This window comes from Bactrocera dorsalis, chromosome 2 (genome assembly GCF_023373825.1).
Source record: "Bactrocera dorsalis isolate Fly_Bdor chromosome 2, ASM2337382v1, whole genome shotgun sequence".
In the NCBI taxonomy this organism is placed as follows: Eukaryota; Metazoa; Arthropoda; class Insecta; order Diptera; family Tephritidae; genus Bactrocera; species Bactrocera dorsalis.
The window spans coordinates 19,773,472-19,789,632 of NC_064304.1; the positions used below are offsets into that span (position 1 = coordinate 19,773,472).

Below are 16,161 nucleotides of genomic sequence, written 5' to 3' on the forward strand. Positions count from 1 at the left end.
CCTTATACTTGTCCCTAATTTTCTCCTCATTCATATTCACTATCGTATTTAATTTCCTTTACATATTTATCTCTATTCTCTATTCTATTTCTTTTTCTCTTTTCCTATTCAATTTTCTAGTTTTTCAGTCCCTATTTATGTTGTTGTTCACATTCCTGTTTCTATTCTTCAATGATTTCTACTCCCTTTCTCTGTCTAATCTCATCTCCATTATTTTTAAGAAATAAATATTTAGGAATAAGAAAAGGAAACATTATCTTTCCTAAATATCTATTTCTATCCCTATCCTTACCCCAAACCCTTATATTACTCTGAGCCGGCGCACTGTCTTCTTGGAAATTTCATCAAATTTCGCGAAAAAAGACGGCGAACATCGTGCTCTCTAATGATTATAATGACATTTCTTGCCTCATTTTGACATACTTGTATGTCTATATGAGCCGATGATGCCGCCATTCTGATTGTCCACGCCAAACAGTCAATTTTTGAGGATCGAGTTGCATTTCCTGAGCCACAAGAAGATTTGATTCACCCCAGTAGCCACAATTTTGTTTGCAGACGAAGCCGTTAAGCGAGAAATGAGCCTCATTTGAGAAGAGCGTGTTTTGCGCGAAGAGCTCTTTCATTAACCACCGGAGAATGTGAACTTGGGCAATTTTCAAGTCTTGAACGAAAGTTTAATGTGACGTGATGTAATGCCAAACCTTACTATATACACTGAAAAATTTGCCAAAAATCCGTAAAAAAACATGGCCGCCATGTCAGCCATGTCAGCCCTTTAGGCTCCAGAAGTACAATAAAATTGTTGTGTTTGGCATATTCATTGCTTACTTTGTCTGTATCAGCCGTTAAGTTTAGATATGATTTCATGAGTTTCGCGATTTTTGTTTGTAAAAAGTTCACACTACTTTGCATATTTGTGAAATCTTGGCCCAAAATAATAATCTTACGTTACCCTAGCCTCCATATTCGCCAGATATGGGTCCTTGTCACCTTTTCCTTTTTTTTTTCAAATATAAAAAGCACATTGAAGGGCAGATAGATAGAAAATCGCTAAAGGTGCTAAAGTCTACATCTATCCCTTATATCGAGTTTGAGAAGAGTTTCGACGATTGCAAGTAGCTTTGGCACAAGAGCATAACCAAATGGCTACTATTTTGAAGGCAACAGCATTAATGCAGACGAATTAATATTTTTTCCCCCAAAGTCCCAAACTTGCATCATATATAATATATATCAATACTCCTTCAACGGCATCAAAAATATTTCACAATACTTTAATTCCAATTTCACTGACAACCTAATGCTCGGCTGCATCAAAGTTTTTTTCCTAAAATAATGCCTGTGAACGCTGTGTATACAGTTATTACTTCTTTTTGGCAACCGATTACTCATAGATTTAGTGTTAACACTAAATTGCATTTTGTTCAGCCTAAAAGTATGCAAGGTATTGATTGATCGCTGATTGATAGGTGATTGACGCTGTCGATAGGTGACTGATCGTCCATAGAAACAAAATGTCGTTATTTCGAATTATACTTAAAATTGTCGTAACATTTATTTTTGGTTTTTGATTTTTTGCTGTTATATAAATGTAATCAGTAAGGAACACTGAAGCTTAGAAAATATTCAACAACCTAACTAGTGGCAGAAATGGCGTGCCGCCCTCATCGAACAAAGCGTTTACGCATTTAGACTTTGTTTGGTGGCAGGTAGGTGTTCTCCACACCACCGACTGGTGATCCACCATATTGCTGAGCAACTGGTGCTGGTGCCGGTGCCTTCGAGGCGAAATCCAATACTGGTGCAACACCACCATTGTGGCTGCTAGTGTGACCGCCCAAACCTTCGTATTGCGATTGAATAGCTTGTTTGGCATTCTCAGCGTCGGCTGGGGTACGGTATTTGACGAAGTGTACTTCAGGTTTGTGTGCGTTTTGGTGGTTGAGTGATTGCAATTTGTTGGCCAAATCACCGATGTCAGCCTGTTTGCTGAGCACATAGATGGCAGTGCGTTCTTCGCCGGCTGATTTAGCCAATTGCAAAGCAGCATTCTCGAGTCCAGAGTTCTCAGGTCCCTTAATGAAGATAACACGCAAGTTTTTCTTCAATGAGTTGGCGTGATCACCGGCATCACCAGCATCGTTGAACTCATGTTCGGGTGCAGTGTAGGTGAAGAATTCCTTGTTAACCTCAGCGGGTGCATTGTAGCTTGGACCAGCGTGTCCAACGTTGCCGAAACTTGGACCTGAAGCACCATGACCACCGAAACTTGGACCCGAAGCACCATGACCGCCGAGACTGGGACCACCAAGAGCTTGTCCGCCGTAACTTGGACCACCTAGGGCTTGACCGCCATAGCTGGGGCCACCCAGAGCTTGACCACCATAACTGGGACCGCCTAGAGCTTGATCACCGTAGCTTGGGCCACCGCTTAATCCACCACCGAGCGCTGGTCCGTTGTTGATCTCATAGTTGTAGCCGAGACTGGCTGCGTAGGTCGCAGAGACGACGGAGCACAGGATCTGGAATTGTAAAATGATTGAACAGTGTGGGTTAGCTTGGCTCAGAGATCGAAACACTTTGCTGACTTACAACAAAGGCACGCATTTCGTAGCTTAGGTTTGGTTGTGGCTTTAGTTTGCGAATCAACTGCTTACTGTTGATCTGTACAAATTTGTCGACAAATTTATACGAATTTTGTTTCTGTGCAAAAATGTAAAAATAAAAAAAGAAATTTGCGAAAAATTTGATATTTTAATGATATTTGAACTCAAGTGTAATGAAAAGTTATGAAATATTTGCAAAAATTATGAAAATATGAATGCGAAATTCGCATTTAAAATTCACTTATGAGCGGCTACCTATTGAAGGTCGTGTCTACGGCGGTTAAATTGACCAGTTTGCATATTTTGTTATTTGTCACACTCTTCAAAATATAAATATTTAATATATTCCGCGGTTTTTGCATTATTCGATTGTAAATGTTCAAATGCGTGATGATAATCGAAAGCGAAGCAATTCAAAATTGGCACGGATCAGTTGAGCGAATTCGATCGGCTTGCGAATATTTTTTGCAAAGAAAAACCACAAGCAGAGAAATCTTCGAAAATAATTAAATAAAATATCAGATGTCGCGAATATTCGCGGTTTATTTGGTGCCAACTAGGTAAAGTAACAAAAAAGTAATTGCTTTCATAACCAAATTTCATCCCTACACAGTTATTTTTAATTTTGGCTTGGATTTACATATATTAAAATCATATATATGCTGTCGAAGAGCTAGTTCTCCCTGCATTGAGCGATTGGCTGTTGAAGCGAACGCATCATCGGCAACAAGTGTAGGTGTTGTTTTAGTTCGTTAGCTTAGATAATCAGTAAGTTAGTTTGATTTCGATTAATTAATTTGTTGTTGTTGTATATCCAAGTTTGTTAGCTGTTTAAGCTCGGTGGTTAATGCAATGACCTAGGTTTCTAAGCAACAGAGTCCTCATTGGATTCGGAGAGCGGGATATAATTTTACGAGTTTTATATTCCGGTAGTGGTATATTTTGTCGGACTTAAGACCGAAGTCAGAATCTCACACATAATATCTTTATGATGATCAAAATTTGTCTAACATACAGTCTTTCAAGTAAGAGAACTTTACCGACAGTTAATAAAGATTTCGCTCTAATTCCTTCGCGAGCCAATAGAGGAAAGGTTTGTCCTTGATGCATTGTCAACAAAGGTTCAGTTGTCGTTTATCTTTTGAAAGAGAATCACGCTAAACGCCATGGATGCTAGGTACGCATCGCGCTACGAGGCTGTGTTTGTATCCACCCGAAAGGTCACAAAATGTCGCAATCAGCGGCTGCTAAATATATGAGAAAGTCGAAGACATTTGTACAGAAGTGGATACAGCGATATATACTCGTACATAGTGGCTAAAAATTACGATGATTTGCCAGAACGTGGTTCGATAGGAAAAGTGAACAAAAAAGATGAATAAAGAATAGTGCATCTGTCCTTCTTTAACACTGCGGCAAGGTCAAGCAAAATTAATGGCATAGGTTTAAATATATCCTACGAAACTATCCGAACTCTTCTTCATACTCATGATCTGAAATGGCGCAACACAATGAAGAAGTCTCTGTTGACTGAAAAACTTGTGACAAAGCGACTCGCTTGGGCGCATGAGAATATTGATAGAGATTTTGAAAATGTCATTTTTACTGATGAATGTTCTATATGGCCACGTTCTGTCCTCACGCGAGCCTGAATAACTTCCACCAATAGGCTTGTTCAGCGGACCGTAAAACATGGAATAAAGGTGCATCTTTGGGGCTGCTTCTCAAAGCAGGGATTCGGCACTTTGTAGCTCTTAACTGTTAACCTAAATGCCGAGAAAATGATAAAAATCTACAAAAAGGTTTTACTGCTATCTGCCAAACGATGGTTGGTCAGAAAACATGAAGATTGAATTCTGCAGGAGGACAAAAATCCTAAACACCGCAGCAAGCTCTGTACTCAGTGGAAAACTCAATTAGGCATCGTTACATTGGATTGGCCGTCGCAGTCGCCCGATGCAAACTCTATTGAAAATGTGTGGGCATGTATTAAACAGAAGTTTCGTGGAAGACGCACATACACTTTGAAGCAGTTGTCTTACGAAATTCGTAGAAAGCATGCCTCGGAGATGCCAGGCAATTATCGACGTCGGTGGTGACTGGACACATTATTGACCAAATTGCATCATTGTTTGTAATGTGTACAATGTATATATGTACTATAAATATGAAAGTTTCATAAAATAATTATTTTATAAATTAACCCGACCACGCTCTGACTTGACAGACTGTAAACCATATGAAAAGATGTAGCAAAAAATAAATACATACGTTTTCTGTTAAACGGCTTTAGTTATTAGTAACTCGCGATGTACACGTGCGATCGGCTTACACTATATGACGTTATTAAGATGGGATTCTTTACAAAAATCTTCTCAGACAGTTTTGGTTTTGGTTTGGGTTTGAATAGAGTTTACAGGCCTGATACCGTGAAATTTGGATTAGTCGCCTTTTAGGTCCTTCTGCACCTGGTCTTTCCAACGGAGTAGAGGTCCTCTGCTTCCTCCAACGGGTACTAATTCTATCAGAGCTGAAGTGAGTTCATCCATTTGGACGACATCTCTTAATTCGCTGAACTATGTCAATGCGGTCATATATCTCATACAGCTCATCGTTCCATCGGTCGGCGTATTCGCCGTTGCCAATGCGCAAAGGACCATACATTTTCCGCAAAACCTTTCTCTCGAAAACTTGTAATGCCGACTCATGAGATGTTGTCATCGCCCACTCCAGTTTCTTGCCAATAAGATTGAGGGTCTCTAGAACAGTAACGTTTCTTCAAAATGACAACAAGTTATCGAATAATGCTTTTATGAGACGTTGTATCATAAGTTCAAATATACTACACGAAAACATTTAAAAGTTGTAGATCTTTTTAATACCTAAAACTTTACCATTCAATTCGTTTTTAATCACTCAAATCTCTTGCTCCCCTTCACCTGACAAACTGTTTTCAAACACTTTTCGATTTCATACGAAACACTAATTTTTTTTAGAAATATGATTGAGTTATACAAGACTTATTAAACTTAACATTTATTTATGTATTTTTGGTTAGATTTAACAACAAATGAACAGGAACTTTAAGAACTAAATAACATTCAACAAACCAAACGGTGAATAGTCAACACGAATATTTACACCACTTAGTTTGGTGGCAAGTAGGTGTTCTCTATGCTACCGACTGGTGCGGGTGCCTTTGAGGCGAAGTCCAACACTGGTGCAACACCGCCATTGTAACGGCTAGTATTACCGCCCAAACCATCATATTGAGACTGAATGGCTTGCTTGGCATTCTCAGCATCGGCTGGGGTACGGTACTTGACAAAGTGTACTTCGGGTTTGTGGGCGTGTTGATTGTTGAGCGAGTTGAGTTTGTTAGCCAAATCGCCGATGTCAGCCTGTTTGTTGAGTACATAGATGGCGGTGCGTTCTTCTCCAGCCAATTTGGCCAATTGTACGGCAGCATTCTCGAGTCCAGAGTTTTCAGGTCCCTTAATGAAGATAACACGCAAGTTTTTCTTCAAGGCGTTAGCGATATCACCGGCATTACCGATTTCACTGAATTCATGCTCGGGTGCTGTGTAGGTATAGAATTCCTTGTTAACCTCAACGGGAGCGGGAGCAGGAGCACTGTAGCTTGGGGCAGCAGGAGCAAAGCCGCCAAAACTGGGGCCACCTAGTGCTTGTCCGCCATAACTGGGACCACCATAACTGACCCCACCGTAACTCGGACCGCCTAGAGCTTGACCACCGTAGCTGGGGCCACTCAGAGCTTGACCACCGTAGCTTGGGCCGCTAATTTGGCCACCGCTTAATCCACCACCAAGCACTGGACCATAGTTGTAGCCGAGACTGGCTGCGTATGTCGCAGAGATGACGGAGCACAGAACCTGTAAATATTGCCGATGAGTATTTGTTTGTTGTTGCTGTTATTTTAAATTCTCTTACCAAAAATACACGCATTTTGTAGTTTGTTTCGGATGGATGGTTGTTACAGTTTGAAAGTCTAGTGTTTTCTGTTGCTGTCAATGATTCTACAGACAATTATATAGCAAAACCAAGTTGTGGGAAAATATGCAAAAGTGTTCAAAATGCAATTAAGGTTTTATGATCCAAATTGCCAAAAATACACAATCATAACCGAAAAGAGAAAATTCCAAAATTCTTTTGAAACAATAATGCAGAGTATAAATGAGAAAAATTTATGCAAACTAATATCTATTTATATATATGTATATCCGATACACTAACTGCCTTTAAAGGTCGCCCAGCGTTTTAGATATGTTTTCTTGAATATGCGCAGTTAATTGTGTTGTAAGTTGTTAAGCGCTCAAGTGCCGTCATCAAGAGACGGAACCATTCAAATTTGGCGTCAAAATTTGCATTTGGACTCATTTTTCTCTCTTTGGACGTTTGTTTGCATTCGTCATCGCCATAACTTTGATTGACAAAACCACAACACTTCATTAATATGCGGTTATATTGAATAAGTTGCATCTTAAATCGGGTGCAAATTTATGCAACAATGGTGGGCGGATTTGGTCAAAATACCTATGAAAGAGGAAAACGAAATTTTTATTTACACATGCAAATGAATGAGTGGAATTCCAAAGACGGTCATTTAATAACTTTTTCTTTGAATATTTTGTACAGTACATAAGTATATGAGGGCTTCGTGACTGCAGATTTTTAGTTTATAATTGAGAGGCGAGCACTGACGTTGTGAGGTGTCGTGTATTTGACTTAGGAGATAATATTTAAAATCACTTTTTATTTAGTTGGTTGTTCCCATAGATGTGGAAGTGATATTGAAGTCATAGCCAGTTTCATGGTGCTCCTGATTGAGTCTTGTTCTGACACTTTTTAAAACTTCGCTGGATTTGATACACCATCATTTAGGGTTAATATGGCAATCGGCTAAAAACAGGATAGTCATAAAGACAATGCTCAATAATTCGTCATAATCAAAACATGCTTGATATTCTGTTGTCCTTACCATGTGTATAGCAGCTAGAGACGTTCTGCATTTACCATTTCTTTAAGGCATTTTGTAATACGGTTATACCACCATGTTGAACACTTTGGCCCCTTACAGGGATTACGTCCCCATTAGTTGATGTACTGTTGAACTCATCTAATTTTTCATTGCTTTTGTTGTGTGTGCTTTTGTAAAAACAATTACATTCCGTCAAGATAAGTGTTGTCTCATCAGTCGATCAATAATATGCTTCTATTAAAGAACGTGCAACATGCTTCAAGTAAAATATGTAAAAATGGAAATTGACAAATAAAGTAAGTCTTTGCCTGGCATATACTATACATATATGATTTCCTTCACATTCTGCGTGTTTTAAGTCAACCGGACGGTTAATGAGCTTTATTTTAAGCTTTAAAAAAGGAGTACTAGCAAGAACAGTGGGAGCGGTAACAGATCACTGTCTAATTGGCAGATATGGGAGAATATAAAATGACTATTGGAGTAGCTATGAGGAGGTAGAAGAAAAGAAGACTATAATAAATATTTTACGTGAATATAGCAAAATAAATGCACAGATAAAACTTTTTGTAGTGATGAACTTCATAAAAAGAATAGAGTGGTTCAGAGAGGAAACAACAGATTGATTGAATCTTAGTACCAATGGTTTCACAATGAGCCTAGAATAATATAATCTTTAATATATGGCTTTAATGTACATATTTTCTATAATGTTGATGGAATGCGAACTTACTTGGTCAATGTACATGACTACACTTATTTTTTGGAGAAATCTCAGTTCCAACTACGCTGCACCATATTTAGTTCAAAAGTTTTTCATTACATCTTCTCTGTCCAGTTTAAAGTGAACGAAATCGGGTACACTTACGCCCACTTCCCGTGGAACACTTATCGCCTTTAAATTCCCTGAGTCAATACAAGTTTACCAACGCTTAATCGAATTTCCTATATACCTGTATTTGTGATAAGCCCCTGCTGTAATGGCTTGCAATGCCTTCAGAAATTTTGGGTGTTTTCGGTTTTTGCTTATTTTTGGATCGCTAGATCATTGAACAGTTTGAACGTCATATTCATAAACCCATCTTGACACTAGTAGTGATGCGTTTCCGGACAGTCCTTTGAGTTGATTCTTAAGAGATGAAAATTTTCAAGAATTATTTCTTTAACTTTTTCTATGTTGCCTTCATTAACAGAAATGAATGGGGGAGTCGCACGAGGCAAATTTTCGATAACTTCACGATCTTCACTGAGTGCTTTGTGACAGTTAAATACTTGTGTTTATGAGTGGGTTCTCTAAAACATTTTCAATGTATCATTGGAAATAGATATCAAGTGAACTCGTTGAATATTTTCTCCATGATAACGCACACATCAGTTCAATCAAGCTTTGAATGATTGTAAAAAGATTGCGTAGTGTAAAAACTTGGAATAATTTTACAATTTTTAAATAAGTAGTTTTAATTTAATAAATTGTCTAGTTATCTTAGTGATACAAGATGTAATCAGTAATCAAATATAGGGACGGGAAACCAAGTTGCCTGTGAATAGTAGCCGCTGGTCATGCATAAAACAAATTTTGTTGTAGCTGTGCTCTTTACTTTGCTAGTCGCCTACTAATGTATACTCCTGCTAGTCGCCATACGTAATATGGATTTTGGTTTTACGGTTGGCTGGCCTAAGCTTGAGTCAGCTATCTTAAGCGTTTAATCTAAGGTTATACGTCACTCAGTGGAACAGAAAGCTAATCTTAAGATACCTAAGACACTAACATTTCTCGCCTTTAAAAGGTTTGCTATACATTTTTACATTTTTCATGCTTCGACACTCCAAACAAATCACAAAATCACCAACTACATACACATAATCAGCTTCGCTACTAAACATTTATAATTGTCGAACAAAGCCAAACGGAAGTAGTTAAACATTTGTCAATTGGCTTGCGATAAGATCTCAAATTGCTAATGCAAAATGTTATGTATTATGACAGGCGTTTAAAATTGATTTTCATTTGCATAAATCTTTCTATAACAATGTTCAAAATTATGTGCATAGCCACAAACACAAATTAGCATTTATACAGATGAGTTCTTCTGCGCGGCGTTTTATGGGTTCAACGGCCGTCAAGCCACAAATAAAATTACAACAAAACTGCTGGATTTAAAGCCAAGTATTTTCATTGCTCATATTTATGCGATTTGATTTTCCAAATGACAACAACAAAACATTTACTAAACATGAACATATGTACATATACAAGAGCGTGTCATTTTAACATACACATCCACCAACATGATTCCAAACATATGTACATATACACAACTTGGATGCGTTAATGGCTTATAAATATTCAATTAATCGCAGATAGATAAAAATAGTGAAGTTTTTATTGTTGAAATCAAATTTAGGTGAATTTGTTTGTTTGACCCACATTTAGTTGGTACAATAGTGGATTTTTATATCATAGTGGTGGGTAATATTAATCGTTATCGAGAATTAGTATTGTTATCGATTATTGAAATCTATCGACATTTACCGTAAGTCGAACTATTTTTGTTCGCGTTGATAAAAGGGCTAACGAATAGATAATTTTATCATTTGTGCATTTTCATTACGGATTTTGTAATTTCGTAAATTTGTAAATACTATAAGAGTTATAATTGCCTTTAACCAGATAATCTCATGAATTTCGGGATTAGAGAACAAAAGTGTCATAATTTTTTGTGAGATCACAGCATCAGTCATCTACGAGCTCAACACTGGTCCTTGTTTGGTCCTTGTTTGTTACTGTAAACAACGAACATATCGCTCGTAATTATACACAATCTGAGTATGAATGAATGTCAAACTTTACGATAAAGTTGTGAGTTACCAGATTGCAAAACTAGGATAGCCAAATCCCGAAATAACTGGAGATTCAAGTAGAAGCATTTTTTTCAATAGCTTTTTTCTGACGGATCACGTTGTCATGTTATTTATGTTCAGTATATAAGTTCACAAATTTATTACGAAAGTTCACATTCTATAAAAAATATGTTTCGAGGTTAACATAATCGGGATACTGAGCCTACTATTCGCAACACCATCACCTATCTTGAGACCCAGCATTCATTATTGGATAATATTCGACCGAATAGACCACATCAAGTACGCAGTGAAGAGGTGACATCGCTTTGCTCTATGAGCTCTTGAAAAGTTCAAAGAAGATCCATTATCGCGTCATGATGCTTGAAATTGAAGCTCGTGCGATATTTGCTTTCAACAAGACGGCGACATTTCCCACACATCATATCAATCAATGGATTTATTGAAAGAACACTTCGGTGAGCAGGTAGTTTCACGTTTTGAGCCGGTGGATTGGCCCTCAAGATCGTGTGATATCACACCGTTGGACTTTTCCCGGTGGAACATGTAAAGTCTAAAGTCTATACGAATAATCTCGCGCTTCGATTCAGATCTTTAACCAAAATTTCATGCCCGCCATTCGCGAGTTACTAGTCGAGAAGCTCGAACAAATATTGTTCTTTCTAATGATCCAGATTAAATTTGAAGATTCCGTGTTTTTTCTTAAAAAAGTAGGGAACCTCGAAATAGATCATCCGTGATATGGTAAAAAGCGTACCTACGTAACTAAAGCTCACAGGAAATGTGGACTAAACGTCTATTTGGTTTTCCCAATTCCTTCATGGTCCGTTGTCTAAAGTTTGATTAACTATAAATGTTCAAATAGATCATGAGGCAAATAATTAAAATCATGTTAGCATTATCATATAGCACGAAATGCATTAGAAAATAACTAATTCTTCGGGCAGTTTAGACCATTATTGATATTCTCTTGAATATGAGTAAAACGTTGGCAATTTTTTAGGTTTATCTTTAGAAATCTCCATTATCATGAAAAATCATTTGATAAATCCGAAACGAAAACTATTCAATACTCATTAGAAAAAGTTTAGAGAAAAGTCATTTAAAATTTCAGTACTAAATACCGGACCTTTCAAAAAAAAAAAAATATAAAAAAAGTATTTACCGACTTCCAACCACAATAAATGTTCATTGGAACTTGTGGAGTGGGTATAAAAAATGGAAATCTTATCGTCTCAACCGTGTTTTTAAAAGGAATAATGGAACAGAGTCTTAGCGAATGTCTGAATATTTCATACATCTTAGATTTTATCCTCTAACAAAACTGGGTACCGAACAAGGTCCACCAAAATATGGAAATGAAGAGTCACGATAGTGGAAATTATTAGGGTTATATGGCAGTACCTACAAATGACGCTTAGGCGCTGACTGTTTCCAGGAGCAGAGATTTTGGACAGCAGGTGAAATTTTTGGTCTGATACTATAACATAAAGAAGACCTTTTCAGGTACAGAAAATTTAGTTATGTATGAGTAAACCTTGTTCCTCTTGCAATATTTTGTGATTTTATCGATCGCTAGACTTAATGCTACCATATTTGAAAAGAAAAAATAAATACGTGCCCGCAACATTTAACTTATTTATTTAATTTACCGGTATTGTTTTTATGCAAAAGCTGCGTGAATGCTGGAACATTTGCTAGTTGTTGTTGTGCATAATATTTTAGGCCCGCGGTCTTTTAACACACACATACATATATACATATGTGTTAATAAGAAGCTGGATGGGGACTGTTTGCTCTTGCATTGAGCGCTCTGATTTGCATTTTTATGAGTGCATTGGAATTTCTCGTTTAAAACAACAAAAAAACCACATAATAAAATATCGACAGCAAATATTAGCGCATTCCACGACCTCAGTCCACGCTCCATAGCAATCCAAGCGTAATGTGCCAATGTGTGTGCTTAAAAACTATTTTTGGTTTTTACTGTCGCGGGGGCTGTTTTATGTGTCAATTTATATGCCTTAGCAACGCTTTAAAAAAGAAAACATCATTAACCAACATTTCACCATTTTAAGCTGATAATGTGTTGGGAGGTTTTAGAAAACCAAAGCCCGTTTGGCCAATGTCTACCCCACGATCCAAAGAAAGCGTCAGCTTTAAGTTTTCTTTTTTATGTGTGGCGGTGCATTTCGACAAGTTATACGAATTTTATGCTTTTCAGGCATTATTTATGAGAGAGAAGTAATTATGCTAATATGTATTTACGACTGCAAAGATATAAGCCCACGAAATGGATGTAATTGGTCACGGTTACTGTTGATATAGCGAAAGTAGGGGTTGCTTCAAGCAATTGTGGTTTTGTTTGTTGTTATAGTTTTTGTTGTTGTTATATAATCCTCTGATAATTTTAGGGATTGTTGATAATAATAGGAATTGTTTGTGTAATTATTGTGACTAGTCGGATATATAACCGAGTCCTACCGGTTATATTCTCATAAATGTCATAAAAGAAAATCAAAATCTTGAAAGTCGGGAATCTTCTCTGTTATTATTGCCAGTTGAATCTTTTCGAAACTAGCAATATCAACATTTTCGCACAAATTATGTTAAACCATTCAAAGAAAACTCGTCTGATCACTTGGCTATGATCTCGGAAGGTTGTCTAACCCTAAATTTGTCTGAGAATATCGCTTGCTCTTCAATATAAGATTCTGACGATCTGATCAAATCTTGCACATACTTTTATTCTTTTCTTTACTTCAAGGTTCCCTTTTCGTCAACTTATTTTGGCCTACTTGTCAAATAAGTACTCACAGATATGAGTTACTTCATACAAGAATATGGAATTTCTTGTAATGGGTTTTTCAATAGGGACGCTACAAAAGTAGACCGATAGGAAGAACAAATGACGCCATAATTTCTCCGTTCTTTTGACATTTCTCTTCAGAAAGGTTTGCCGTTTCATTATGGAAAAATATACGATCCAAAAACGAGTCGAAATTAGTCATTAGGCCGTACTTCTTCTGAAATGATCAAGAAGAGCACGTTACTGTGATTGGGAACCGCTCAATGATAACTGAATATTTTTGGCCCGAATTGGATTATATGGACTTTGACTATATGTGGTTCCAACAGATGCAGTCGGACTTAATACTGGATGAGCTCAGCCAGCAGTTGCTATCCATAAACCACAAAATTATATTGTAAAACAAATAGTCGATCTTCCGTCGTTCTTTAGCGCTTGAGTTAAAAGCTTCGCCTGAGTTCGAAAACCGTTGGTTAACAACGAACACTTCCCCACAGTAGAGTGTCAAGTTCATCTAGTGCCTCTTGAAGGAGTTCTAACTGGACTCTAGACATTTTTTCCGACACTGTTAAGCATTCATTTTAAGATCAGCTCTGTAGCTTATTTGGTAAAAATGTAAGGGAACCATAAAACTTTCACACTTTCTTACTTAATATCTTAATAAATTTGAAATATTAAACAACTTGGCTTTACATTTTATAATTCAGTTTCTTTATGTTTTTATTTGCTATATTGAACAGGAAATTTTTCTAGTATTTTGTGATGCTGCTGTGATCTTATATTAAGAGCTAAAAATAATCTAAGTAACAAAGAATTCTTTAAAATTAATCAACAATCAAATCGAGCGTATCAAAGCTTAGACTCTTCTGCCGGGTGGCAAATACGACGCTTGTGGTGGAATGTACGAGTTGGCTGGTGCCACTGGGGCTGGGGCTGGAGCAACTGGCGCTTGTGATGCAAAGTTCAGAACTGGTGCAGCACCGCCATTGTTGCTGGTGGATGGACCGGGCAATGAGTCGTATTGTGACTGAATGGCGCGTTGTGCATTCTCAGCATCAGCTGGGGTGCGGTATTTGACGAAGTGCACTTCGGGTTTCTGGTTTTGGTGGTTGATCGAGTTCAATTTGTTGGCCAAATCGCCGATATCAGCCTGTTTGCTGAGGACATAGATGGCGGTGCGTTCATCACCAGCAGATTTAGCCAATTGCAAAGCAGCATTCTCAAGTCCGGTGTTTTCGGGTCCCTTAATGAAGACAACACGCAAGTTCTTCTTCAGCGAGTTGGCAAGTTGACCTGCATCGCCAGCATCGTCGAATTCATGTTCAGGTGCCGAGTAGCTATAGAACTCCTTGTTGTACTCATTCACAGGTTGAATGGGTTGGGAGAGTTGAGCGGCACCAATAGGAGCAGAGAGATCGACAGCGCCTTGTTGGGGGTAGCTGTATTGAGCCGAAGCGACGGCAACAAAGCACAAAACCTGCAAATTTAAAATCAAAAAAAATTGTTGAAATTTTCGTTGACTCTGTTTTGGTGGAATCAGAATCCTTTTGAAAGTATCCTTGGTACACCTACCACAAATGTACGCATCTTCAGGCTTGCAGCAGTAAGTACAGTTTTGAAAGAGTGTCGAGTTGATTATGATTAGTTTTCGTTCGCGTCGCGATCTTTATACCATTTAGCTCTCCAATGCAACAAGTTTTCGATGTTGTCAAATACCAGTGTTGAAGTCGCTTCAGGCTTTGCACTAGCGTTATCTTGATCGACGTCATAGCAGTGAATTTGATATTGTGATTCAACCTATGTAAAATACAAACACGAGTAGCGCTGTTGGTGGCACGAAGGTTTCCAAAGACAATCTTACTGAAAATACAAAATACGCCGATCGATACAATATTAAAATATTTTAGTATAATAAAAATAGCTTGATTCTCTTTGTTCAAAGGAGACGATTAACATTTTTTCATAGAAAGTTTCCAATGCAAAATCGCACAGTTATACGCATGAAGTGACAAAAATTTATTTATTTAAATGACCCTGGAGGAAAAATTAGTAATTTTCCGTTTAGCAGTATGCCAGGCGCCATCTGAAGCCGAAACTACAGTGACTGTAGAAAGTTCATACCGGCAAAGAAATTGCGTTCAATCGTGAGTTAAACCGATTTTTCAATTATTTTCTTGATTTTTTAGATCACTTGAATATTCGAATATATATTGAGACCTGGTGTTTACCTGTTTTTGAGGCCAGTTAAGAACTGATAGAAGAATTTCGTGAAGACTGGAAAAAATGCTCATCTGACTTTCTTTCAAACACCGCTTCTTGTCCGGGCAAAGGGTCTCATCATTATCACTTTTTGGCCCTACAGCTCTTCGCGAGCATCTTGTGAGCCTTGCTGCACATGTCACATCCAGACATCCGGTCACTTGCGGTTTCTTTCAAATTTTGTATGCCAAGCTTCCTCATGTTTTCTTCGAGTTCGTCAATCTATCTTCATCGCGGTCTATCCCTTGCTTTGCTGGTGCATGCTGTGGCTTCTACAACTTTCTTCTGTGCTCTCTTGTTGCTCAACCATTTTAGTCACTGCGATTTTATAAAGCGTTTAGCATTTTCACCTTTTATTAGTTCGTTTAGATTATACATCACTCGTCATTATATTTTATTGCTCCAGAGATCTTGTCAGATGTAATACACTTATGCCAACGAAATGAGTCCTCTCGATATACTTTTCATAAGCCCTTTTTGGGATGGCATTCAGCTACTTCAACGAATTTTGTTTTATCTCTTCAATCGACTGAAAATGGGTTCCATTCCGACGATTGTTGACTTGTTTGCATGTGTCATCGGCAGTTAAAAGGCTCTCGATGAAAGTGCGATTGGAACTCGCA

The 16,161-nt window shown here is 37.7% G+C and overlaps 3 protein-coding genes across 3 annotated transcripts; all 3 read right to left on the bottom strand.

Moving 5' to 3' along the window:
- Nucleotides 1-1,573: 1,573 nt before the first annotated feature.
- LOC105229879 (uncharacterized) lies at nucleotides 1,574-2,703 on the bottom strand. Its single transcript, XM_011210368.3, has 2 exons — nucleotides 2,596-2,703; nucleotides 1,574-2,525 (listed from the first exon to the last, which is right to left on the bottom strand). The coding sequence occupies exons 1-2, from the start codon at nucleotides 2,608-2,610 to the stop codon at nucleotides 1,692-1,694; spliced, it is 849 nt and encodes a 282-aa protein (XP_011208670.2). The 5' UTR covers nucleotides 2,611-2,703; the 3' UTR covers nucleotides 1,574-1,691.
- Nucleotides 2,704-5,594: 2,891 nt separating this feature from the next.
- LOC105229880 (uncharacterized) lies at nucleotides 5,595-6,618 on the bottom strand. Its single transcript, XM_019991644.2, has 2 exons — nucleotides 6,561-6,618; nucleotides 5,595-6,502 (listed from the first exon to the last, which is right to left on the bottom strand). Exons 1-2 carry the CDS (start codon nucleotides 6,573-6,575, stop codon nucleotides 5,756-5,758), a joined length of 762 nt encoding a protein of 253 aa, XP_019847203.2. The 5' UTR covers nucleotides 6,576-6,618; the 3' UTR covers nucleotides 5,595-5,755.
- Nucleotides 6,619-13,967: 7,349 nt separating this feature from the next.
- Nucleotides 13,968-15,006, bottom strand: LOC105229878 (uncharacterized). The gene is made up of 2 exons (XM_011210367.4): nucleotides 14,852-15,006; nucleotides 13,968-14,756 (listed from the first exon to the last, which is right to left on the bottom strand). Exons 1-2 carry the CDS (start codon nucleotides 14,864-14,866, stop codon nucleotides 14,136-14,138), a joined length of 636 nt encoding a protein of 211 aa, XP_011208669.2. The 5' UTR covers nucleotides 14,867-15,006; the 3' UTR covers nucleotides 13,968-14,135.
- Nucleotides 15,007-16,161: the final 1,155 nt, after the last annotated feature.